This window comes from Canis lupus, chromosome 16 (genome assembly GCF_011100685.1).
Source record: "Canis lupus familiaris isolate Mischka breed German Shepherd chromosome 16, alternate assembly UU_Cfam_GSD_1.0, whole genome shotgun sequence".
NCBI lineage: Eukaryota > Metazoa > Chordata > Mammalia > Carnivora > Canidae > Canis > Canis lupus.
The window spans coordinates 24,095,909-24,123,124 of NC_049237.1; the positions used below are offsets into that span (position 1 = coordinate 24,095,909).

At 45.3% G+C, this 27,216-nt stretch overlaps 1 protein-coding gene and 1 long non-coding RNA gene across 6 annotated transcripts in view; one reads left to right on the forward strand and one right to left on the reverse strand.

Annotated features, from left to right (window-relative positions):
• On the forward strand, positions 1-27,121 carry LOC119869523. Its single transcript, XR_005371414.1, has 4 exons — positions 1-306; positions 674-795; positions 16,573-16,685; positions 26,449-27,121. It is a non-coding gene; the product is annotated as an uncharacterized LOC119869523 (long non-coding RNA).
• Positions 1-27,216, reverse strand: part of IKBKB (inhibitor of nuclear factor kappa B kinase subunit beta) — a 59,363-nt gene that overhangs the window by 2,577 nt on the left and 29,570 nt on the right. For 4 of the 5 annotated variants that reach the window (XM_038559936.1, XM_038559938.1, XM_038559939.1 and 1 more), the window contains 15 exons: positions 20,664-20,752; positions 19,533-19,622; positions 16,775-16,899; positions 12,649-12,756; positions 11,310-11,439; positions 10,736-10,930; positions 9,942-10,056; positions 8,832-8,955; positions 8,144-8,295; positions 7,908-7,969; positions 6,732-6,853; positions 5,346-5,395; positions 5,139-5,238; positions 4,783-4,930; positions 1,780-1,907 (listed from right to left, as the gene is read on the reverse strand). In XM_038559936.1, the coding sequence (XP_038415864.1) occupies positions 1,780-1,907; positions 4,783-4,930; positions 5,139-5,238; positions 5,346-5,395; positions 6,732-6,853; positions 7,908-7,969; positions 8,144-8,295; positions 8,832-8,955; positions 9,942-10,056; positions 10,736-10,930; positions 11,310-11,439; positions 12,649-12,756; positions 16,775-16,899; positions 19,533-19,622; positions 20,664-20,752 (1,738 nt within the window). The remainder of the gene's footprint in view (positions 1-1,779; positions 1,908-4,782; positions 4,931-5,138; positions 5,239-5,345; positions 5,396-6,731; positions 6,854-7,907; positions 7,970-8,143; positions 8,296-8,831; positions 8,956-9,941; positions 10,057-10,735; positions 10,931-11,309; positions 11,440-12,648; positions 12,757-16,774; positions 16,900-19,532; positions 19,623-20,663; positions 20,753-27,216) is intronic. The other variant, XM_038559937.1, reaches the window with a different exon arrangement.

The window sequence follows — 27,216 nt, forward strand, 5'->3', positions numbered from 1 at the left end:
AGAAATGCACCTGTCCTGTCAAGAACGGCTGTGGGGAGGAAGGGGAGAATATGATAAGCCACTGTCCTATTCCAACTTCAGCTCCGTGACATAGAGGCAACCTGTGCTCCCAGGACGGCTTTTCCAGAGCTACCAGGATATCACTGGAGGGAATATGCCAAATCCAGGAGGACAGTGCCCTGGAATTCTGCTCACTTTGGGAAGCACGACACTCTGATGGAAGGAGTGCAGGCCACATTTTTGCTTGGCTCCTTCTGCATGGCTACTGACTGGATTGAAGGCTCGGTGCCAGCTCCAAAGGGCAACGTAAGAGGCAGAGGACCTGGTTACCATCCTCAGGCTCACAGGAGGTTGGGGAGAAAGTTAAGAATCTAAGGTCATGTACAATGAAGTACCACCACAGTATAGACTATGAACTCCCCAAGCACAGAGCAGGATTTTTAAAACTGCTTTACTGAGATGTAATTTACATACCATAAAGTTCACCCATTTAAGGTGTATAATTTGATAGTTTTAGTATATTTATAGAATTAACACAATCTTTACAATTATCTAGTTTTAAAACATTTTCATCATCCAAAAAGAAACCTTGTACCCCTTATCAGCCCTTTCCCCTTCCCCGCTTTACCTGCCCTAGATAATCATTCATCTATTTTCTATGTCTGAATATTAGGTCACAGCAATGGCTTTACCATCGCCAGTGCCTAAATCCTGACACATAGAAGATGTTGAAGAAACTGCGTGGGAACATACCAGAAACAAAAGCACCCACAGGCGGTCCAAGAAGAGAGCTGGGTGTGTGAGTGGTCAGGGCACTGCGGGGGGTTGGGGGAAGCAGATGCGTCCTGCAGATGGGAGGACCTCTCAGGGCAGGACACCGGCCAGAGGTTCTGGAACTTCCCTATGCATCAGCAACCAGCCAAGGCTTCTGAAAAGCTGCCTGCTGGGCCCACCCCTGAGCAGCTGACTCAGCATCTGCATTTCTAACAAGTACCCAGATGCTGCTGACACTGCTGCTCTGGATCAGACTTTCAGAACCAGTGGGCTAGGCCAGGAGTTTGTAAGGAACAGGGGGTCAGCCTGGAGAGTGGCTCTGGGTGGCCACATACATCTGAAAAGGCTCAGCTTGGATCCTCCAGGGGAGTGGGAAGCCACTACAAGTCAAAGTCACTGGCCAAAAATATAACCTGATCAAATCATATTTTGGGAGGACTCCTTTGACCAGAGAGGGCTTGGAGGCAGTACTGGACAGGAAGCAGGGAGGCCAAAGACTTTGCAGAAAGAGCTGAAATGCTCTGTTCACCACCTCGGTGGCAGTGGCCCAGGTGACAGGAGTGGGGGTGAGGACAGGCAGCAGGAGGAAAACCACAGCTTGGTAACTCAGAGTGGTGGGGGGCGAGAGGGAGGAGGCAGGATGATGGGGTTTGGCCAGGATGATGGGGTTTGGATGATGTACTCCCTGGGGGGAATCTGGTTTTGAATAACAGATGATGGCTGACAGGACTGTATTATAGTATGTGACTGACTAGCACTTTCAATATCCTCATTAAGCAATTAGTAATCCAGGCCTCAAACAAGAAAAGTACTTAGTTAGCAAGTTACAAGGGACTAGGAGAATAAAACACCACATTTGCCTAGCGTATTAACAAACACAAAGAAAAACATGGACAAGATCACTAGATAGACGAACCCATCTATCAAGGATAAACACGCATTTCCATTCCCACAACCTCCCGAAGCGCCCATGGCTAACACACCAGGTGCTGATCAGTGACCTACCTTTTCTTGATGGCCTCGGGCAAGCTGCTGGGGGCTGGTGAAGGCTGAGCCAGCAGCTGACCAGAGTGACTAAGGCGAGAGGCATTCATGCTGTCTGGGCTGCCGCTGACAGGACCACGGACTTTGCTCTAAAGGACAAAAGCAAAAGAAAGTCAATGGAATTTTGGAGCAAAGGGATGATCCCAATTTTGCATTCACACAATGGTATTTTCTCAGGAAACAACTGGTCACAGGACACTAGGTATTCCTACAAGTTATTGGTCAACAACCCTACTCATGACCACAGTTTGCATTTTGGCTTAGAAAATCTATCTATATCTATCTTTTTGATAGAAGGTTGTTTAAAAAAAAAAGATTTTATTTATTTGCGAGAGAGTGCACAAAAGTATGAGAGCACAAGCAGGGGGAGCAGCAGAGGGAGAGAAAGAAGCAGATTCCATGCTGAACAGGGAACCCGTGAGCTTGATCCAGGACTCTGAGATCATGACCTGAGCCGAAGGCAGATATGCTTCCCTGACTGAGCCTCCCAGGCACCCTAAATATTCTCAATATAGGGAGATTTGAGTACCTGTATTCATAGGCTTTATTCATTAATCTGGTTGCTTAACAAATTCTCACAAGGAAATTAAGACAGAGGTCGTCTTGCTTTTCCACATAGAAGTCTGAGACCCACAAAAAAGGTTGGGAATCGCATCATCTGTGCGATGGCTGAAAGGAAAACCAAGATGTTCCAAGTACCACCGCCAGCCGTCTGCTGGCTGCTGCAGCCACTCCACCTCAGTCAGGCTGACCAGTGGCCCCTGCTCCACTGGCCTGTAGCCTGCAGACACGACCTACTATCAACCTTCTCAGCAACTCATGCGCCTCCCCTCTCCATGTCTCTGGCCAAACTCTCATCTCTTGGCCTCACCATCTCCTCATGCACCTGGCTCCTACCCTTGCTGAAGCCCGTGGGGCTTCAGTTCCACATCCTTCCTTCCAGCTGAACATCAAGGTCCAGCTTCAAGCAGTCAGTCAAGTCCTGCTGAACGTCACCCAGGGAGAGACCCAGCCGTCCACCCCATCTTCTCTGCCTGGGCCTGTGAGTATGGCAGGAGGGCACCCCATCCTCTGTCCTGTCCTGTGCTCCACAGGGGCTCCAGGACTCCAGCCGCCAGAGTGGCCCCTCTCTCTTGGGGATGAGATCTGTCGAAGTCTCAGATCTGTTCTCCAGCTGCCATGAGGGATTTCTCTAAAACCCAGATATGACCATACTGTTCCCATATTTAACTTCCTGCAACATGAAAGATAAAAATAAATTCTGTGGTGTTTTCTATACCTTCAAAACAAAGTGTGGCCTGCAGAAGCTGGCGCTTGCCTCCCCATTCCATTCCACAGGACAGCTTTTCACACACATCACACCACTCTGCGTGCAGCACCCAGAACACACCCACTCCTTCAGGCCAATGTCCTGTGCCTCTGAAATAGCAAGGTCTTCACTCTGGAATGTCCTCTGCACCTACCTAACTCCTATTCATTCTTCAACTGAAATAACACTTCCTTGTGAAAGTTCTCTGTGCCTCCCTCACCTCCAAGACTGGAGCTGGTGCTCCTCTTTGCACACTACACTCAGCTTACAGCACGAGCTGCTGATGGACACTTCCCGCCCCCAATTCAAGATCACTTCCCTGTGTGTGCCCCTCATCAGACTGCAAGCTCCTGGGTTGGGCTTCATGCTTTCCTCCTTTATCTCCAGTTTTCATGACATTCCTAGGCTCCTGGGTATATAGTCAACACTCAATAAATGTCATGTGAATGCAGATGGCAGATCAGCCATCGCTGGGAAGACCTCAACTTTCCTCTCCTTCCTAAATCTTCTCTCCTTGTCTTCGCTTTCTTTTTTTCTTCCTTTCCTGCAGGAGGAAATCTCACCCACCCCTTCCCAAGGCCAATCCTTCCACGCATGCTCATCATGCTGACACCCCATTGTTCTCAGGATGTGGGTGACTCAACTGTCTCCTACCTCTTGGCTACCGTGAGTCTCCCAGGGCACCGTCTCCTTCTGCTTGGCCTGCAAACCTGCTCCAGTCCATGATCTTAAAAACACCACCCTTGCATCCTGCTTCCACCTTCGACAGCTATCTTCCCATTCTCCTCTTTGCTCTTAAGCACTATCAGTGACTAAATTGCACAGTCATCCCAGGCAACCTCTCTGCAGCCTGCACAGTGTAGGGTCTCTCTCTCTCTCATCAGCTCGTTTCCATGGCTTCCACCTGACTCTTTGCCTTCTCTGCCTTGGGCTCTTTTCTTGTGTCCCATTTTCTGAGCAATACGCAGTAGAATCTCAGCTACAGTAAGACAGTGGGCACCGAAAGCATAGGTGACAATACTAAGCAGCACAGGATCGGATGAGGATGGACCAGGTCACGCAGACATGCCCTGCACTGGGCTGCAGGAAGGTCCCCCAAAAGATCTGTCTGTGTCCTAGCTCTGGGAACCTCAGAATGTGACCTTACTGGAAAAAGGGTTTTTGTAGCTACAGTTAAGGATCCTGAGAGGAGATTATCCCAGACTACTGAGTTGGGACCCAAATCCAATGGCAAGGGTCCTTGTATGAGACACCCAGAAGACAGATATAGAGAAGAAGGTCTTGTGAAGACACAGGCAGACACAAGAGTGATGTGGCCCACAAGCCAAGGAACATCTGGGGCCACCAGAAGCTGATAGAAGCAAGGAAGGAGTCCCCCTAGAGATTGCAGAGGGACCCCAGCCCCATCAACACCTTGGTTTCAGACTTTGCCTCCAGACTGTGTGGCATACTTCCCTACAGCGGCCACAGGAAAGGCACCCATGCAGAATTACAAACATGGGATGCCTCCCTGGCACTCTACATCCCAAAGGAGGGGAATGCAAATGAGTGGTCGGTCAGGGGCTGTGTAGTCTCCCATGGAGGTGGTGACAGCAGGAGGTGGAAAGGCCCTGAGAGGCCTGCGGGCTGAGGGCCTGGCCATGGGGCTCACTCACACAAGCGATCTTCAGGAGGTTCCAGAGCTCCTTCTGCCGCTTCTCCTGAAGCCGGACAACAGTCTTCTCATCTTCGTTCATTAAACTCACCACTTCTTCCACCTTGGGCAACAGTTCCAGAGCCTTCTGCTTACAAACCACAGTTTTACTGTAAAGAATAAATGTGACAAACTCCAGTGGCACTGGGGTTGGAGAAAGTGGAAGAACACAATCCCTGGTAACTAGGAATCCGACAGCAGCTGTGGATAAATTTTCTCCAGGTGAAGCAAGTCAGAGGGGAGCCAGAAAAAGACCTCATGTGAGGCCTAGCAGTTTCTCCGAATTCCACCCTTGGGCAGGAAGGTCAGGGCAGATACCTGAGCTGCGTATAAATCACTCGCACTTTCTTCTCAAAACCTTGGATGGCCTGCAGGAGCAGCCGGACCATCTCCTGACTGTCGCCATCAGTTCGCTGGTCTGGAAAGAGGGAAGGAGCTGCACAGTTCTTCCCGGTGGCCAGCAGAGCGCCAACGCTGCACACCTCACAAAACAAGGCACCCATGGCCCACAGAAGCCCCACTTACCTCTGGGCTTTTCCCTAAGCCTCCTATAAAGCTCCCTCGCCTGCTCTTCTCTGAAACACAGGAAGAAGAAATACATTTAAAACACCAGGTAGGTAATTCCTGCCAGTACAATGAGTGCCTTTTAGAAGCAAGACAGGGAATGCCTGGGTGGCTCAGTGGTTTAGCACCCGCCTTTGGCCCAGGGCATGATCCTGGAGTCCCTGGATTGAGTCCCACATCGGGCTCCCTGCATGAAGCCTGCTTCTTTCTCTGCTTCTTTCTCTATCTGCCTACCTCTCTCTCTCTCATGAAAAAATAAATTAATTTTAAAAAATAGAAGATGGGCATTACGCCTTGATTGGAGGGAATTATTACCCCTGGAGCTATTCCAGGTGATGCCTATAACAAGGCAACGATGGCCCTCATTATTAAACCTGAACCATCTCTAAGGTTTAATGAGCGAGAGTCTCAAGGAAGTGAGTTTCTACTCTGTCCCTTGGAATTTCCTGTCCACGTGGCTTCTGCAATAGTGACTCCAGTGCCATAACCTGGAGAGCAAACGGCCTCCTTGAAACTCAAGCCCAAGGGCAACAGAATCTCCTAACCGTTTCCAGCCTTGGCACAGTGAAAGTGACTGACATTCTCAGAGGTGACTTATTTGAAAACTAAAGGAGAATAAAGGGTTAAATAATTGGAGAAAACACAGAATCCGGATCATGAGATTTCCCGTTTGAGATTCTGGTCCTGAGAACTCTAGTAAAGGCATCAGAGGACCCTGCTGAGCCCAAGTGAGAGCTCCCATGTGTGTGATGCAACTCGTCTGCTGCCCGCCCACCTGCACCCTGGGAGCTCCGTGTTTCCCTTCAGGTCTGATTCCCTTCAGGTCAGACGGCTTGGCGGGGACACCTTATCACCCCCTACAGCCAAGGCCAAATTCCTCATAGAGACTCAAATGAACAGTTTCTGGATTCAAACTCTTAAGCCCTGCGAGGCTCCTCCTCTGTTCTACTTTCTGCTCTTCGAGCCACAACTGGATCACGGCAGGAGGTATGAACAGTGATGTCTGAAGCCACGGCAAAGGCTGCTTCCATCACAGCCTTTACAGTTTTTGAACCCCTGCTCTACCTGAGTCATCTGAATTGATCACAACTCTGTGAGGGCTGACAGTTCTTCTTGCCACTCGATAGATATGGAAATGAAGGCTGACAGTGATGGTGATTTGCCCTTGCTCATCCCTGGCACTCCTCTGGAACATGCCAATATGCTCCACCAGAGGGTCATTCTCTATAGAATGGTCTCCTACAGCTTCCATAATAACCACACTTGCACCCTTGGACAATTCCCAGACGCATATGGAAACTTGGCTGGGGCGTGTGCGGGTTGGTCCACTGGCCAGCTGGTACTCACAGGTCATCCAGCGTCCCCCCCTGCTTCCGCCCCATCGGGCTCCTCTGCAGGTCCACGATGTCCGTCTGCAGTGCCATCATGCGTTCCACCAGGTGCTTCACTTCATTCTCCTGATGAAAAAGCTGTGCTCATGTCAACTGACGTAATAAGAGCCTTCTGAGGTGCAGGATTTGGCGGGCAAGTCGCCCTCCCAAACTCACTGAAGACTCTCAACTGACCGGCTAGAAGGGATACAGACTTTGGAGTCAGATGGCCTGAGTTTGGATCTCAGGTCTATCACTTTCTGGCTGTGTGACCCCGTGGGCAAATCACCTAAGCCCTGAGCTACAGTTTCCTCTGCCATAAAATAATCCTCTAATGAGGCCATTTTAGGGCCCAGACAAGATACGGTGTATAAAGTATCCAGCCCGGTGCCCAGAACAAAGAAGATGCCCCATATGTATTCCTTTCTCCCCTTTGTCTATCCCACGTGGAGAGGCCTGGGTGCCTGTGTTTCATAGTTTATGTACATAAGTGCCAGTGTACACTCACTGCCTCTGTGGTTAGGTGAGTTATTATCTATATCATACTCACCTTATACATACACGTCAGTATTGGTGCATAGAAACTGATGTGAAGACACAGAAGTGAAGGTCCCTCCCCAAGTTCTCAGCAGAAAATGAAAAGTCCAGAAAAGGCCTTGGAGCATTCAGTCTTTGATTTGTGTGAGGTCCACTAAGCTATACTTACTTCCCTTACCTCACAATTAACATTTTTCAGTGGGTACTGGATTTCTGCTGTTCTAAGACTTTATGCCTAGATGACTTCTCTCTATGGATTTAGCGTCCCAACAAAATAGGCCAAACCCCTGGCAGGATGGAGTGTTGACTATTCATATAAGGCCCTTTCTAATAGGAAGAAGTCTAGGCCTCCCACAAGGATCCTTCGCATTTGGCTCCTTGTTCAAATCTGTACCAGGTCCAGATAGCTTCCACATCTGCCATTGAGGGGGCCCCTGTACTGCATATCAACCTGGCCTTTTCCCCAGCAAGTCCTAGTTAAGGTCAGAAAGCAGGATGAGGACAACCTGATTCCGGACATACAAACAGACCTAGTGTTTGAGGAGAGAGTGAGAAATGGTAGTGGGAAGCCTCAGCCCCCCTCTGTAAGGACAGGAATTTAAATTGAGTGTCCTACCCGCCCACAGAGCTCCACGGCCTGTTCCATTTCCCTCCAGGCCAGCAGAAGTTTATCTGATGCTGGAAAAAAAAATTGTAGGGGGGGAAGAAAAAAACAAAATGAAAACACCACAAAAACAAAATAGAAACAAACAACTCAATTGTAAGAGACAAAAGAAACCTCAAGAAGAAAAAAAAAAAAAAAGAAAGCAAGAAATGGTCTCTCCAAGCTCATGGCAGAAAGAGTACACTCACTGATTCCAAACTCAGTTTGCTCACTGTACTTCTCCAGGTCAATCTGGATGCTGGTTTTAAAGAAATCCAATTTGGCTTTGAGCTGCTGAGACATGGAAGCCATAGAATTCTTCATCTTGGAGAGGCAGCTATTATTCCGAAGGAGATTCATCCTGCAGGGACCACAAGAAACAGCCTTTGGGCATCTTTGCAATCCAAATACCATGTCCTGTACAATAACAAAACCACCTCAAACGCTGAGGCAGGTCCCTACTCTAATTATTATTATAACATAAGCAGCCACTTCTAATCATAGTTTCCTAGCCCTCTGCTAGCACGAGGTTCCGCAGCAAAATTGGAAGTAGGCCAATACCACACAAAGGGCCAGTGACCTGGAGAGCCTGAAGTCAGGGGGTTTTTGCTGACCCGATTGCGGTGAGGTTTTCCACATTCCAAATTCTGCCCCTTGTTCAGCCAGCCCAGCCCTCAGTTTACACTCCTGCTCCATGAGCCAACCTCACTCACCTCCTAAAGTCTAAAAGGGCCTCCCTCAGCCCTGCCCAGCTGACCACTTCCTGCCCATCCAAACCAGCGTCTCTCTCGTCTCTCCTTCCCATTGCTTCTGGGCCCCTGCCTCTGCTGCTTTCCTGTGGCAAAAGCCACCAAGCAATTTGAAATAAGTTAAGTCCCAAACCGCCTGGCATAGTACATGGCAGCTCGCTGTCCCTGCTGCAGCCGGTTACAGTCTTCCTTCAGGGTCTGGATGCTGTGCCAGACCTGGCCCCACACTTTCCTCAGTTGGAAGAAAGACAGGTTCCTCTTGGGCTCTTGAACTGGAACAGAGACATAGGCAACTGTCAGAGGATAACTGCCCTACCATGAACCACATCCTACCTCATGACGTCACTGGTACTTTTACCCTGCATGGTTGTAGAACTGCTATGCTACTCCAGAGCGGTTTTGGGGGTTAGACCTGGCTACTCTCGTGGCCATTTTTTGTACCCCATTAACAGCACAAGTGTGTACCAATCAATACCTATCAATCTGAAGAAACATTTTGTGAACCATGTACAAATAATCACATGTATACAGAAAAGATTTCTGTTTAAAGCAGAAATCTGTTTCTGCTTTAAACAGAAATCTTTATGTTTACAACATTTAAGGTCATACGTAGTTTTCTAAAAATTCAGCTTCAAATAGTAGTCCTGGAACATGCTGAAATAAGCAGTAAGTCTGGAACTAAGACTTTGGATCATTGATATCTTTATCCTTTTATTCTTTTTTTTTTTTAAGATTTTATTTATTTGACAGAGAGAGCACGAGAGAGCACAAGCCCTCTCTTTGCCCTCTGATTCGATCAAGCTCAGAGGCTTACAGGCAGTATTCTCTGTCCTGTGCTTAAAGTTCTACCTTGAGATAGAAATTGAAGACTTCCTTTCCTCTTTTTTGGCTGGGCTACTCGTAAGTCCTAAGTAATGAAGGCTGCCCAGGGACTGGGTAAGCTCATCTCCTTGGTTGTGGACCCCCTCCCCTGGTCCATGTCTCTCCCTCCTACCTTGTCCCAAGCACTGTAGTGATTTTTTGAAAATATTTTATTTGACAGAGAGAGTGACCATAAGCAAGGGGAGCAGCAGGCCGAGGGAGAAGCAGGCCTCCCACCAAGCAGAGGGTCTGACATGAGGCTCGATCCTAGAACCTTGGGATCATTACCTGAGTTGGAGGCATACACCCAACTGACTGAGCCACCCAGGCATCCCAAGTGATTAATCAAAACAAAACAAAACAAAACAAAACAAAACAAAACCAATGATGTTCTTACGAATACAGCTGACACTTTCAGGTTGGGGCCGTGGGGAGATCTGAGTCTCATAGGCGATTTTACTGTTGTCAAAGAGAAAGACAAGGTCCATATCCAGTGTGCGGCCCTCATTCAGCTGCAAAGGGACAAGAACAAGAAGAAATCTTGTGGGTCCCACTCCTGCCTTTTTCAAGTAATAACACAGGGATTTCAGAGCGCTTCCTGCTGTTCGCCGATGGCATCATCTTCAGCCAGCAGGTACTGAATGTCCAGGAAGCCTTTTTCAATGACTCCAGCCTAGATGTCCCTTTGTGTTCCCTTTATACTTATCATCCAAATGTGTGTCTTATTTACTACTTGCTAGTAGTAATAGCTTTTTTATCTATTCTCTATTATTTTTACTGTGCAATGCAGATGTTCACTATCTCCCTTCCTAACCAATGCTTGGTTCTCATAAGTTAACTTCATCGGTTCCTTGGGACAGGGACCAGGTGGTGCATAGCTGTAGCTGTCCACATGGTTCTGTACGCAAAGGTACACTGGAAACAGCTCTGGCTGACTCGGAGGAGCAAAGCATTGCTTTGGCAATGAAGGCAACAACAGAAAGGCATCTAAGTGGTCTGAAAGTAACAAGTCAACCGTAGAAGGATTCGTGTATCCCATTAGGTATTAGATCGATGCAGGGGATCTCACATTCCAACTAAAAAAAACAGAGAGGTACCTGTACCATGCAACAGAGTAGAGCTGAAATCTGAAGAGCCTGGGGGCAAAGTCAGAGTTAAACACCAGGCATTCTGTAAGGAGCAGGGGCTGACCTTGCCGTCTGAAATGCACTGAGCGGCGGGCTTGTCAGGGATCAGTGCCAGCCCAGCTTCCTGCAGCAGCTCCTGGTCCTTCTCGGGGATTCCTGTGTCATGCTGGATTCGGGCCTTCAAGTTCTGCAGGCTCTCGTCCTCAGTCACTGGATAGGTGTGAATGATGCCTGTGACCATGTTCAAGATATGAACCAGCTGCAACACAACCCAGATGTTATTGGAAAAAAACCCATCTTTACAGAGAAGCCCAACTCTTTGCCTGTGTCGTCTACTGCTCGCAACATTTTCCAGCCCCACAAAGAAAGGGGCAAGGCTAGCTGGGGGAAAGGAGTCCCAGTGGGAGCAAAGGAACGAGGGTTCCTATGTTCTGGTCTTTAATACTCCTGCTTGTCCACAGCTATGACCTTACAACTGAAGTCAGTTAGCACAGGGATAGGCACTCATAGGAGCCCCCTCTCCACGGCTCAGATGGCCCATGACCTGCTTCATAAGGCGCTCTTCTTTCTCCTGAGCCTGGCCACAGCCCCTCAGGGGCCTGACTGCTGCCTCGGGGCTGACCTAGCTCCGCACTTACCTTTAGGTTTAAGATGTCATCCAGGGCCTTGAAGCAACCATTGGGCCCGTACACAGGGTCGGTGCCCCTTTGCCGTGGGTGCCACATCAACATGAGCTGCAGCCACTTCTCCAGTCGCTGTGCCAGGATGCTGAGAAGAACGAGGGCACGGTGTGGGAGGAGACCACTGCACTGCCCTCAGGCGGCCTCCCACACAAAACTGGAAGGTACGCACCTCACACACACTCACCGCTACACATACACCCGTGGCAACCAGTATGATTATTGAAAATGAATTTCCCCCTGAGAGAAAGCGAACATTTCCAGCCAGACTAATGATTTGAGTGCTTATCCTTTTACCTGATCTGCTAAAATACCCCCTGAAATCCCAGATTTCTCAACAGATAGGTCAACAGACCAATGATCACCTGGCTGCAGGAGAGTGAAATGTGAAGCTCTTCATATGCCGCAGGTGTGTCCTACCTCCAGGTGAGCCCCCTGCCCCAAGCTAGACCCCATTCTGCCAGGTTTATTTTAATCCACACCCATCCCATGTCCTCCCTCCTGAACCCCTGCAGCGCAAAACCCACTCATGGTTCCCACAACAAAGTTCACACTCCTTCCCGGGCACAGGTCTGCCTCATGTAGGCACTCTCAGCCCCCACGAAGGCCAACTCTCTTTGCACTGCCCCTGGAACATGCCTTTGCTCCCCTCACTCCTTCCCCCTCAGCCTTCCTTCCTCTTCATCTATCCATGTCCTGCACATCTTTCCAGAAAGTTCCAGCTCATCCAAAGTCGTTCCAGTTCTAGTCCACACGCTACCGCTCTCCCCATCCTCTAAATACTCATGGTAATTATTATCTGCACCACTCGGCTGTGTGTGACTGCCTTGCCACTTTCTTTTGTACTACTATACAATGTTGATATTACTATCTAAGTGTTCACATTCTGGCTCTAAGACTAGTTTGCAATGCTGTGCAAACTACAAAGATTTGTTGACTATGACACAGTATGAGGCTACACAGGAGTGCAAAGAGAAGAAAAACACAATCTGAAAAGGCTTACGGTTGACTAGAAGACAAACCCTATGCAAAACCAAATGTAATACAAACTAGAAGCTACTAAAGGTGGTAAGAGGTACAGATAAATTGTTATGTGAATTTAGAAAAGAGATCATTTCTAGATGGGGTGAAGAGTGGGAATCCATTCTAAGTTTATGACTGAGATGATCATCTCAAGTCCTTAAGTCACAGGATGCTATCCTGATAACCTCTTGAAAAGCTTTCCGATGTTACTGCAGACACCTATTTCTAAAAAAGGAAGAAAACTACGTAGAGGATATGTGCCACTGTGCCTTACCTGTTCAGATTATTGGGATAGGGTAAGGAGCTTGAAAACTTCACCGCTCCATTCAAGTCCTCACTGACGACAATGTCCATCTCACTCTTCTGCCGGACTTTGGAATGCCTGCAAACATGTCATCTCCTTGATTATAGCCCCCAAGTCACTTGGGCAAGAGGTACTTTACATCTGTAACATATCACTTTACAACTGTACAGGATACCCCCGGGTTGCAATTTTATCTTTGGGTAGCAGTCAATGCATCTGCATCTGGCTGGGATGATTTCTTTGAGAGCTGAAAAACAGTCTGTACCGCCTGAAGGAGTGGAGGCATCAACCCTCCTGTGCCCAGAGTACCACAGCCAGTACTGCCAACTTCTAATCTCATCCTTAGCTTGTCTTTATAATTTTCTCCACTTTTCATTTTATCTAATACAAAATTCATGTTTTTTTTTTTTTAAAGATTTTATTTATTTATTCATGATAGTCACACAGAGAGAGAGAGAGAGAGAGAGAGAGGCAGAGACACAGGCAGAGAGAGAAGCAGGCTCCATGCACCGGGAGCCCGACATGGGATTCGATCCCGGGTCTCCAGGATCACACCCTGGGCCAAAGGCAGGCGCCAAACCGCTGCGCCACCCAGGGATCCCAAAATTCATGTTTTGACAGAGGATACAATTAGAACTTCCAAACCAGGATCACTGCACACGTATCACGTTTATAGGATATACGCGCAACACATGCACACGCAACACACTTCCCTCTAAATGTAGGTGACTAAATGTTAACTCTAGTGGTGAATGAATTCACATTTCCCAATTTAGAGAACTTACTGATGCACCGATGCACCGGAAATAGTATTTGAAGGGGAAAAAATGTTAAACGCAACTAGTTTCAAAGCTTTTCAGTGATGAGGAAAATGCCTTAAATTTGAATTATGCTTCATAGATAACCAAGTACTTCAACACCGAACACAGGCTTCTTTGCCACAATAATCCCATGTGGTAGGCCCTGTTTTTAGTCCCCCATTCAGTGGTAAGGACATGAAGATCGGTTGACTTGCCCAAGGTCTTATAACTACAGAATGGCAGATCTGGACTCAAACCCAAAGTCTACCATTCTTTCTACTCTGTCTGAATGTACAAGTCTTTCCTTCCCAAAAACACCTGGGAAATTCAAATAAAAAAATACTTTAGTCCTGAACACTTCTCATAGGCAAGGGGTCAGCTGGCCTGTCTGGAGCATGTGGGAAGCCTACAGGCACTGGCACATGGCAGTGGCCACCGGCTTACAGCTCTGGCTGGTACTATGATTACTGTAAGGCAGGGGCAAGCTTGTCATTAGTCCATCAATGGAAAATTATAAACATAAAAGGACATAGTAAATAAATGTTTATTGGTTAGGTCCTGAAAAGTATTTCAAAGTAGCATTACAACAGAATTATGAAGCTCAAACTGCCTCTGTCCTGAAATTACTATCCACTTGCCATCTGAGACGAGAGAGTGAAATTTTTAAAAAGTTGTCTAAGGCATTACAAGACAAATGAGACAGATAATTCTCACAAACTAGTCCACTAAACAGCTCCTGACTGGGTGTCCAAGTCTGCCTGAAGTGTCACCTGGCCTTCCAGCACTGGAGTGGAGTTCTAAAAAGCTGATTCTGCAGACAACAGACTTACCATACAGATGCTGGGACATTAGGGATATATTTTCAAATAGCACTTGTTCTTCCAGTTTGAATGGATTTTAACTCATCTTGTTAAAAATAATGAAAAAGCTCAACATTTGAACTGAAGAAAAGCAGCAATTCTTTGATTAGTTAAAAATATTGATGTACAGATATTTAAGTTATTTTTATGATGGTTATAGAATAAGGTGTGACTATAAATTAATGAGCCAATTCCTTAATATTCTAGAACTTACGCAGCTCAAGTACTGCTTGTTTTAAAATAAACCACCACAGGAGGGCATACTTTGCCATTTTGCCAGACTCCAGAAAAGCAGTCACCTGGCCTTATTTCTCTTTGCATTATACATGTTGACTGAACTGGACTGCCATCACAAAAACCACTCTTCTAGAGTTGATTTCCAAGGCTAAATCTTATAAGTAAATAATTAATGATGTAAGTTAAGTACCTGTCCTTTGAAAAAGTTACTGTTTTCATTACTTCCAAAAAGATATTTAGAAAAATATAATAGCCAGTGCTGGCAATGGTATGGTAAAAGAGGCAGCTTTGTATGTTCCTGGTCAAAACATTATTCATACAACCTTTCTGTTGAGCATTTTAATACACATCAAAAACCTTTACGATGCACATAATTTTTGATCAGTTAATTCCACTTCTAGGAATTGTCCTAGGGAAATAATTATGGATCCATAAAGATTTCCCTATAAGAACATTATTCTTGGTGTTATTTTAAGAAGTAAAAATTCTAAACCACCTATGCTTCCAATAACGGGGCATAAATTAAATAAATTTCAGTATAGCCATTCAGTTGCATACCAGATATGACAAATAATGGAAAAACATAAAGGATTTTCAATAGCAAGACTGAGAAGCAGGTTACAGGAGAGTATAATAATTTGTGTTTTTGTAAAAAGTATAACATATACTGAAGAGCCTGGAGACACACAAAAATGTTCATAGTGGTTCTTTCTGGATTGTGTGAAAGAAATTCTCATGGTGTAAAAATGTTTTGTGAGCACATGCAGGACAGTTCATATTATGTTAATCATTGATGTAAAAAAGAGGTGAAACACAAACGAACCAACAGACAAGTACAGACCAATTTTCTTGTACCCATATGAAACACCCTTGGAAGCACACCAAAAACCAGTAGTAGCAGGTACCTATGGGGAAGGAAGCCAGGTGGTGGGGAGGCTGCCCAGAGGGGACTTTTCAGTGCATACTCTTTTATCACTTTTGGAAGCTTGAACCATATGAACTTATTACTGCTCTAAAACAAAACAATACAAAACAAAAACTGGAAATAAAAACAAAATTTGGGGGATCCCTGGGTGGGTCGGTGGTTTAGCGTCTGCCTTTGGTCCAGGGCGTGGTTCTGGAGTCCCGGGATCGAGTCCCGCGTCAGGCTCCCGGCATGGAGCCTGCTTCTCCCTCTGCCTGTGTCTCTGCCCCCGCCCCTCTCTCTCTATGTCTATCATGAATAAATAAAATCTTTAAAAAAAAAAAAATTGGAATAACAGTTGCATCATTTAAATTAGTGTGTGGCCTCTCAATACTCTGAATGAAACCTAATTTAGGGGAATGTTAGTTTTCAAACTACACATTTTGGTAATGATTTACCTTCACATATACAATGAACACTTATACACTTATTTTTGTAATTAAAAAAAAGGCAAAGATATAATTTTTTAAAAAGTATATCCTTCAGTTTTTTATTTATAAATCTTTTTTCTGGTAACTTTCTTGTGTGCAAATTGGTTCAAATTTTAAGCCACTTTCTTATGCTTTTATTTTTTATTTTTTTATTTTTTTAAAAAGATTTTATTTATTTATTCATGATAGTCACACAGAGAGAGACAGAGAGGCAGAGACACAGGCAGAGGGAGAAGCAGGCTCCATGCACCGGGAGCCCGACGTGGGATTCGATCCCGGGTCTCCAGGATCACGCCCCGGGCCAAAGGCAGGCGCCAAACCGCTGTGCCACCCAGGGATCCCTCTTATGCTTTTAAAACAAAAATTTATATTTAGGAATGGTAAAATTTGTCAATAATACACTTCCACGAAAATACTTATCATTTGTCTTGCATACATGTCCTTTATTTATTTACTAATACACAGCATCTTCAGTATAAGTACACTGTTGTATAAAGCAGTCTGTAAATGTACTGGCATGTTGCTACTGAATACAGGGCAAATATTTATAAGGCATTACTTTTAAAGATGTTAACACTTTAACAATTGCTCTACTTTTCCAGGATTTTTGAGTCTGGACTGCCCATGTGCTGGGTCCTAACATGACATCCTCTATGGGAGACAGATGACCGATGCCTCGGGCCCAGGCTGGAAGTGCCCGGTGAGGTGGGAACAGGTAAAGGATGTGACAAAGACAGGGGGACACAGTCCTCCCTTCAGGAGGTGCTCCTCGCCCCACCCACAGGCCCCCCGTCCCTCACTCACCACTGCACGGGCTGCCAGTTAGGGAGAAAAGGTCGGAAGCCCGTGATGCACTCAAAAGCCAAGGTGCCAAAGCTCCAGTAATCCACGGTCACTGTGTACTTCTGCTGCTCCAGGAGTTCCGGGGCCTGTGTAAGAATGTGTGGTGGGAAAACACCTGAGCTGCTTCCTCTTCTGAGGAGCTGCCACAGGAGGGGGCAACCTGCCCCTCTAATCATGTCCCCACATGCCCCTGACTCCATCCAGAGCACATTGGCATGTCCATTCCAGGGTGAGGAGGTGACCACATGTGTAACTGGTGGTGTCTAGAATTTTTTGGCACTTCATTCACTCCTGATATTGATACAAGGGCCCCTAGGGGTGTTTTGGGTAGACCAGAGAACATCATATGCCCTTTTCTTGGGTGCAGTGTCCAGGTGGGAAGATAGCTTACATACAACAAAGGAAAATGACACCAGGCTATACACACCAAATGCGTACACACACATTAAATGATGACCAAGTCTCTTAAACTGATGTGATTTAGGAATGTGGTCGTACAATGAGATGGGATATTTACAATCAGCCAGATGCAGGACTGCTCCCCAAGCAGAGACAGCTGAAGTAACCAAGCAAAGCTTTGAAGCACAGAACAGAACCTGGGTCAGAAGAAGGCTCCTCACATAAGTGTCTGCGAGGGGACATTCCAGAAAGGACCATCACAAGCCCAGGCAGGGAGACAGGACCATGGACTGTCTGGCTAGAAGTGTGACCCTTATGGAAGGGTCAAGGAGTGCCAAACACGAGGAAAAATTGGGGAAGGGTCAGATCAATCTCTGTATCTGGTTATAGACAGAAGCTTTAGTTTTTAAAGGTGAAGATTTCACTGAGCATCCTGGTCAGAGCACGGGGTCACCTCACATCACTCCTGCTGAGCCCGTGAGGCTCCCAGAGTATACTCAGTAGGACCTATGTAATTACATGATATGGACACAGGGCAGGGGCCTAAATCACAGCCCCCCATGGGTCACCACTCTGAGACCTCTATCCAGAGAGCAGGTCATAAAGCGATGGAGCCTGTTACCCTAGTTGGTAGGATAAGCAGGAAGTATAAATGCACTCAAAGAGACATCAAAGAATTTCTTCTTATTTTTTAAGAACTAGATAAAACATTTAAGCTTATTTAGCCCAGTGGCTTTCAACCTTTTTTTGTTTGTTCATTAAACTGCAGACCCCTCGATCAACCAAAATTTTACTGGTTGTTACCATCCACAAGCAATCTATTACCAAGTCTTATGGAGTCTCTTGCTAGGCATTTCTTTTTTTTTTAATTTTAATTTTAATTGTTATTTTTTTTAATTTATTTTTTATTTTTTATTGGAGTTCAATTTGCCAACATATAGCATAACACCCAGTGCTCATCCCATCAAGTGTCCCCCTCAGTGCCCGTCACCCAGTCACCCCCACCCCCCACCCACCTCCCTTTCCACCACCCCTTGTTTGTTTCCCAGAGTTAGGAGTCTCTCATGTTCTGTCTCCCTTTCTGGTATTTCCTACTCATTTTTTCTCCTTTCCCCTTTATTCCCTTTCACTATTTTTTATATTCCCCAAATGAATGAGACCATATAATGTTTGCTAGGCATTTCTTGACTTATTTTCTACATCCTCAATGCTACCACCAGCTCTGAGCTTACTATCACAACAGCCTCCTTACTACTTACCCGCTATTTACTCTTGTTCAGTGCAATTCATCCTCCACAATGCATCAAGACTCATCTTTTCAAGGGGTAATACCAATCCCTCTCCAAATTTAAACCCTTCAGTGTCTTTCTGGTCCTCCATGGACTACATCCTTTGCTTCAATCCCTTCTTTTCCCTGCCTCCAGCCCCTTCCAGTCCCAGACTAGGTGAGGTCCTCCTAATACATATTTTTATAACACCCCACCCTTTCCCTTTGTAGCACTTGTCACAATTGTAGTTTCTTAGTTTCTGTGTAAGTGTGGGGGGTAATGCCTGCTCTCTCACCAAACTCCAAGCTCCTAAAGACCAAGGAAATGCCAGTCTCTTTCCCATTGCATCGCCAACTCCCAGCACAGTGCCTGGCACACAGACACAAACTATAATACTCAGTCGGTATTTACTGAGTGAATGAGTGACTAAAATAGAACCCCAATATTTAGACCAAATGATGTACAAATAGGAACTTGGCTCCTTCTTGGTGGCCAAGACACCACATGGAAACTGTGGCTTCTACGGACCAGCATGGATCTAGTTTAAACTCTTTATTTTCAGATAAAATATTGAAACCCAAGACATTATGGGATGTGTAGAAGGGCACATACTAACAAAGCCCTTCTGATATCAAAGAAGATAACCATATCCTTCCATTGGGCCTCCACTGGCAGAAAGTGCTAACTTGAGGCACACCTGGGTGGCTCAGTCAGTTAAGCATCTGCCTTTGGCTCAGGTCATGATCTCAGGGTCCTGGGATCAAGTCCCTTATGGGGCTCCCTGCTCAGCAGGGAGTCTGCTTCCCCCTCTCCTTCTGCCCCTCTCCACTCGAGCACACACTCTCTCTCATCCTCTCTCAAATTAAAAAAAAAAAGTGCTGACTTGAACAGATTATATCTCTGTCATACAACAATTCCTATATATTTGGGAACCGTCTAAAGAGCTGGCAAGATTTAGATGCTAGAAGGCAAGGACAGAGAGGAGCCGCTCAAGTTCAGCCATCAGAGAGAAGCTGATAAACAAACACATAAATCTACATCTCATTTCTTACCAGGTATTGCAGGGTCCCCACAAAAGAAGTACAAAGACTGCCCTGATCCAGTTCCTTGGCATATCCTAGGTCAATAATTTTGTGTATTAACTGGAAAAAAAAAAGAGGAGAAATTGGAGGATTATGAAAATACACTGTCTTCTTATAAGAACTGATTGCTGACAAGAGCAGAGGATATTTCTGAATTCCCCAGTAGTATTAGATCCTGAGTTCCTAAGAACCACCAAAGAAGGCTCGCTTCAATATGGCAGATATAAGGCAAGAGAAAACACGCACAGTAAAAAGGCTGAAAAAAAGATACATGTTCTCCTTGGCTCTGCAACTAATCACTAGTGGAAGGTCAATATGAATGGACTATGCCCCAGCCCTCAAGACTGCTAAATCTGAACTTTATGAGGTTAAAGACCTTCTCAGGAAATACCCTTAGTTCTCAAATCTTAGAACACTGGCAAGAATGAGTATGAACCGAAACAAAGGTGAGCCCTATGAATAGTCACGGGTCAGGCCCAAAAATGTTGATGGACTGAGTTGGATTACTATATTACTATATTCCACTCAGCAGACCCCTTGCTTGTCACCCCCAGCCAAACAAAGCAAGGCTGTGAAAAGGCACAGTGCCAAGGTGTGGTGCTGTGTGGGGAGATAACCCCCACACCCAAGCAGGAGGGCCCCTGAGGAGGGTCCCAAAGAGCTCTGTGGAGACTGAAGGCTGGGTCAGGCTCTATGGGCAGGTGCCAGCTCCAAATGCCTCCTCTGTGTCACATCCAATGCAAGTAATTCCAGGTTAGCATCAAACATTGTGCTCTCAAACACACAGGAAACAGAAAGTCTATTTCTAAGAGGTACTGGTCCCAAAGGCTGGGGCGGAGGTGGGAAGAGAAACATTATTTGCCTTATCAGATTCCTGCAACTTGGGCAATTAACAATGTGATCCATTCAGACTTGCCTCCATCTGCAAGCAAGAGCTTTTTGCTGAACTCCATTTCAAATCAAAAAGTGTTCCCAGAGAATCAAAGCAAATACAAAGTCAAGGAAATGCAATTATAAACAAAGATATAAAGGGTGTTCTTTTTCTACCAGAGCAGCTCCCTGAGGCAGTCCCCTGAGGACTTTTCCAGGAAGGTCACTCACTCTTTGCTCTCCTTGCTGAAGGACGATGTTTTCTGGCTTTAGATCCCGATGTATGATTCTGTTTTCATGAAGGTATCTAAGTGCAGAGGCTGAGAGGGTGGAAAGGGGAGTCAATTTTCATTAAACCTAAAAAAGTAGATTTCATTTCAAAATCTCCCATCCTGTGAAAGAGGAATACTGTGTGTCCCCTAACACACACTCTTTCAGTGCACAGACTCACATGGAGGGACAGGGCCTGGGGCAGAAGCTCCTGGGATGAAGTGAAGGGGGACCTGGTTACTGGAGAATTTGGATCACCACAAGAATCTGGCTTTTTCACACAACAAATTCTTAGCCTTCCATCCACAAAGTCACCAATTAGCCTAGCGCAGTGGTTCTCAAACAGTATTGCCCGGACCAGCAGCATCTAAGCTGGTAAAAAATGCAAAATTCTGGGATCCAGACCTGCTAAATCTGCAACGTTAGCAGTGACCCCACAATCTGTGTTTTAACAAGCTCTCCAGGTGATGCTGATAAAGTCTGAGAAGGGAGAACGTCACTGGTGCAGAGGCTCCAAAGTCTAAACTCCACAGGGTGAGAGATGTCAGAGCCAGCTGCAAGGAAGAAGAGACGAGGGGCTCTGTCCCTGCACTTGATAGTCCCAACATATTTATTAGGTGCCTGCTTCTCTGCCAAGCTCCGGGAGGGACATAACAGACATGATGCCCAACTTCAAAGAGCTCAGAATCCAGCTGGGAAGGAAGGAGCCTACACAACCCTGGCTGTGCAGAGATGTGAGGATGCCATACAGGAAGGCCATGGCACAGAGCAACACAGCTCCTGATGCAGCTGGGCTCCACACTGGATGTGATTTTCACCCATAAAAGAGGTTTAATAACTTTAACGGAAATCCCAGAGCTCGTTGTACTGCAAAAGAAAAAAAAAATGGAGTAGGTACTGGAAGGTGATAAAATTATCTTTGTTTGGAGATGATGTGACTATGTTTAGAAACTCAATAAACTCAAAGCTAGAAAGAATTTAGCAACCTGCAAACAAAACAAGTATATTCAAATGAACAGCTTTTCTCTATGTCAGCTATATCCAGCTGAACTAGAAAAAGAAAAAAAAAAATCCCAACCACATTAACAACAGAAACTCTAAAATACCATGGGATCAATTTAGGGAGGGGAAAAAAACTAGCATTAAGTGAGGAAAGTAGGTAGCATAAAGAAGAGCCATACAAATAACATTTAAAAGTTTTAAAAGTTTATGGCAACATGACACTATTCACAAAGTCAAAAGACAAAAAGGCTGAGAAAGAAATATCTGCAACACACACGACAAAAAGTAAATACGCTTAATGGACAAAAAGTTCTTTCAAATTAGTAAGAAAGCAGCTCAGGAGAAAAGGGAGTAATCGACTCAAGAAATGCAAATGGCGAACAACTCTACATCAAGTTGCTCGAGCTCGTGAGTAGTCCACAAAGTGCAAATTAGAGCAAAATGAAATGCCTTTTCCCACCTCTTCAACCAGCAAGAATTTTATTTTATTTATTTTATTTTTTTAAAATACTTATTTATTCATGAGAGACACAGAGAGAGAGACAGAGACACAGGCAGAGGGAGAAGCAGGCTCCGTTCAGAGAGACTGATGTGGGACTTGATCCCGGGACCCCAGGATCATGCCGTGGGCCGAAGGCAGGCACTAAACCGCTGAGCCACCCAGGGATCCCCCCAGCAAGAATTTTAGATGAGAAATAAAGGCATTTCTCTACATGGCTGGAGGGAGTAAAATTTGCTATGCCTTTTTGGGAAGGATATCTATTAAGTCTTAAAATGTACACATCATTTGACCCGTTACTTCTACCTCGAGTAATCTACTTATAAAGTCAAAAGCTCCATAACATACAGACAAGGATGCTTATTGCATACCTTGGAGTAAAATACTTAGAAATGAACTCTAAGTCCTTAATTAGGGAACAGCTGGACAAATGATAACAGAGCCACATTATCACAGGCATTGATTTCAAAATCATTTAAGTTTCTAGAGAATATAACTCAGATACAGATAATATGAGTCAGAAGAATGTCAAAGATGGGGCTTCTTTATTATTTTTTTTAAAAAAGATTTTATTTGTTCATGAGAGACACAGAGAAAGGCAGAGACCTAGGGAGAGGGAGAAGCAGGCTCCATGCAGGGAGCCCAATGGGGAACTCCATCCCAGGACCCTGGGATCACGACCTAAGCCAAAAGCAGATGCTGAAACACCGAGCCACCCAGGCATCTGGGTTTCTTTGTTTTAAAGAGATCATTAGCAATGGGGTGCTTGGGTGGCTTGATTTTTGGCTCAGGTCATGATCTTGGGGTCGTGAGATCGAGCCCCATGTCAGGCTCTGCTCTGGGAATGGAGCCTGCTTGGGATTCTCCGTTTCCTTCAACCTTTGCCTCTCCTTACTTGTGTGCTCTCTCTCTTAAAAGAAATAAAGATTTTTTAAAAAAAGAATCTTAATAAGCAATGACAACACTAAGAGGTTCAACAAGGAGACTCCCCTGTGCTGCCACTATCCCCACCACACACACACACACACACACACACACACACACTCTCTCTCTCTCATTCTCATCACACCAGACAGAACGCAGGCAAACCAGAGATGCCGGCAGCCTTCCTTGTCGGCTCTGCAGAGCAGAAGGCCATCCATAAAAACAAAGGGGTCGGACACATTGCATAGACTTCATGCTGAAGGTTTTCTCAAAACATATCTGAAAGTCAAAGCCAGATAAACAAATGACTTCCATCTTACTAGGGGAGTTCCATCTCAGAATATTAAATTAATCACAAAACCTCTAATTACATCTGCCCTTTTCACCCAGACTTTGACCATATGGTTCCAGTATTTTATACTGTTCCTTATTTTTCTTTCATAACTGAATACAGGGGACTGGCTTAGGTCCAACAAATGTCCAAATGAAGTGAAAAACTGTAAAATGTTCCAACCTCTCCTGTTCCTGACTGTATTAACTCTTAAAGACTGATACTCCTGGGGGCACCTGGGTGGCTCAGTTGGTTAAGTGTCTGCCTTTGGCTCTGGTCATGATCTCTGGGATGGAGCCCCTGCATCAGGGTCCCTGCTCAGTGGGGAGTCTGCTTGTCCCTCTCCCTCTGCACTTCCCCCTCACTTGTGTATACTTTCTCTCTCTCTCAAATAAATAAAGAGAATCTTAAAAAAAAAAAAAAAAAAAAAAGACTGATACTTCTGAGTGGCACTTTCATCTATTTTACCAATTTTTTTTCTTAGAGAGAGAGAATGCAAGGGGGGTGGGGATAGGGGTAGAGGGAGAGACTCTTAAGCAGACTCTGTGCTAACCATGGAGCCAGACACTGGGTTCCATTCCATGATTCTGAGCCAAAATCGAGAGCTGGACACTTTACTGAATGAGCCACTCAGGTGCCCCTGTGTTTTACTAATTTTTATTAAAGAATCAAGGCAAAAGGGGGATTTGGGTGGCTCAGTTAGTTCAGCATCTGCCTTCAGCTCAGCTCATAATCTCAAGGTCCCAGGATCAAGTCCTGTGTCAGGCTCCCTACTACTCAGTGAGGAGTCTGCTTCTCCCTCTCTCCTCCTTCCTCATGCTCTTATAAATAAATAAAATCTTAAAAAAAAAAAAAAAAAAAGAAAGAAAGAAAGAATTGGGATCCCTGGGTGGTTCAGTGGTTTAGTGCCTGCCTTCGGCCCAGGGCATGATCCTGGAGTCCCGGGATGGAGTCCCGCATTGGGCTCCCTGCATGGAGCCTGCTTCTTCCTCTGCCTGTGTCTCTGCCTCTCTCTCTGTGTGTCTCTCATGAATGAATAAATAAAATCTTAAAAAAAAAAAGAATCAAGGCAAAGTACAGCCAAATATTCAAATAACTACACAAACAAGCCTTGCATGCAGGGATGGTGCAGCTGAACCAGAACTCTGGCTGCCTGAGAGCCCTGCATACAGTAACTCAACATGTGTGCACACTGACTGCCTCATAAAGGCCCATTCTGGTGCATGACAAGAGCGTCAGGGTATGAGCTATTTAAAAAAGAAAAAAGAAAAAAAGAAAAAAAAGCATGGTCTGCTCAAAAGCAGAATATGTGAAAGTTGATACTCACTGTGTTTTAAGCAAGTACATACGCCCAGGCTAAGATAACTCCTCTGAAGTCAGATATGCACATCTCACTTAATATAGCATGGGCCCCAAGCCGGTGAGATATCCCAAGAAGCCCCGCTGCTGGTGATGGAGAAGAGCATTCAGACCAGCCTGAAAGCACTATTCTCTACACCAAGCTGATCAGGAATTGTCATCTGATCTTTAGTGAGGAGGGATGCAAGCTGGTTACTAATCCACTGATTTCTATTAATAGCTGTCTATTTACATTTAAGCAACTGTGCATAATAAACTTTAACCCTCATCTCAGGGCATTTGTTCTCAAATACTTTTGTCAACTTCATATTACTTCTAGAATTAAGGAATTCTTCAGGCATTGTTCTATGTAGTTTGCGGGACTGAGTAAGATAGTTGAAATTTCGATTGGCAACAACTGAAACAGCTCCCCTTACAGGATCAGTCTGTAGGAGGCACAGCCTGACTGTGTTCCATTTTACAAATAGAACCTGAGGAGCAGTATCACAAAATGAGTCAAACTTGTCCTGAGATGAGAGAACCTAATTTAATTGGATGGAAAATGAGAATTTGAGATGAAGAAAAATACTTTTGCACCTGAAGTTTATTAAAAATCCAAACCCTTAGTGAGAGTGACTGTGTATAAAAATGGAAAACCACAACACAAAGCAGAAAGACTAAAAAATTTCTCACATTCTAGTTCTAGAAAAGCATTGTGAGAAGCACCTACTCAGTGTGAATTTTTAAGCTACACAGTGGCATTTCCTAGACTGGATACCACAGAGTGGGTCCAGGTTAAGGGCTCGCCACAGGAGAACAGTCTCCTCAGTTAGCCTTGTCAGATTGGCATCCAGGTAGTTACCCCAGCTCTCCCTTAGCTCATGAGGAGACATAAAAGATATAACTCAAGAGTTCTTACTAATGAACCAGAATTTCAAATCACAGCTCTTGTATATTTTTTTCAGATTACAAACCACAAATCAGAGAGCCGCCAGAACCAGCTATATTTCCATGTAGAAAAGCAGTTAAGAGTTATATCCATGAATCCCTACCGACTATACCCCAAATTTAAAGGTATTTACTAAAGTCCTTGAAGAACATTCTTGTCTGATACATTTCATGGAAAAGAAATGGAAAGATAAATGGACATGGAGATTAGAGGAGAAAGGAAAGACAGTCATCAACTGACTTAAGTCACCAATGACTAAGAAGTACAACAGGATGTTTGTTCACTTGATAAAAACTGACTATGTTAAAAACGAAACAGGTCCAAAATGGCATCCCTTGCACTAAGGTCACATCACCAACAGGGACTCAATACCTAGCCTAACTGTATTTCTAGCCTGTCCTGGGAATGTAATCTTAACTAGTCAGTCTGGAACTACCTGGTCAGCACTAATGAGGTGGTCTGCCTGAGAGACCCCTACCATCCCCCAAAGGAAGGTGACCTTGCCTGAAATAATCCTCTCTCTGCTAGTGACTTCCTTGCCCCTCCCCCTTCTGACGGTAAAAGCCTTTCACTCTGTACACCTCCCTGGAGCTCCTTTCTATTTGCTAGATGGGATGCTACCACCCAGTTCATGAATTGCTGAATAAAGCCAACAAGAACTTTACAATTTACTCAGTTGAATTTTGTCTTTCAACATATATAGTGACAACTGTGGAATCCGAAGGAAACTTCCGATAACATGGGGAAACAAAAATACAGGTATGGCACCCATGACCCCTTTGAGCTCTCCTTCTTGCTGTTCTCCACGGGCCATTGGTAAGTTCCTCTCAGTGCTCAGCTCCGCTCTCTGTACTAATTGGCAGTTAGATGGCTCCCCATCTAACCGGCTTTCTACAGTTCCCCATCTGATTGAAATCCCCAGCTCAATCCTCAGATTCCACCTTGGGAGCTGCTGGTGGCTCAGTTCACAGTTCCTCATTTGTTTAGGATCCCAGCCCACAGGGCCCATTCCTTGGAGTCTGCTGCTTTAGTCCTTGTCCCAGCCCCAGGTCCATGTTAGGAATCGGTGGTGGTTACCGACCAGGCTCAGACTGGGTCTGATGTGATTTGTGTAGATGAAGGCTACTGTTAACCTCAGAAGCCCAAATCCACAAAACCAGTGGGCACAACTGAGCATTTAAAAGCAATCAGAATGCATTCTACCTAACTCTTGAGACTCCTGGGTCTTAAGCTAGTCTCCCAATTTAAGAATAAATTGGTTACAGAATGAGCTAGATTGACACTAGGGCACCTGCAACCTCAAGAAAATTTCCATGTGATGAAGTACCCTGTAAAACACCTTATAATCACCAAGCCAGCAGTGCATTCCCCTTAGGTACTAGGTTGGCTCCAAGAGAATCAAAGCCTTAGCTTAAAAAAAAAAAAAAATTAATAAAATAAATAAAAATTTAAAAATAACCCTTAAATTCCA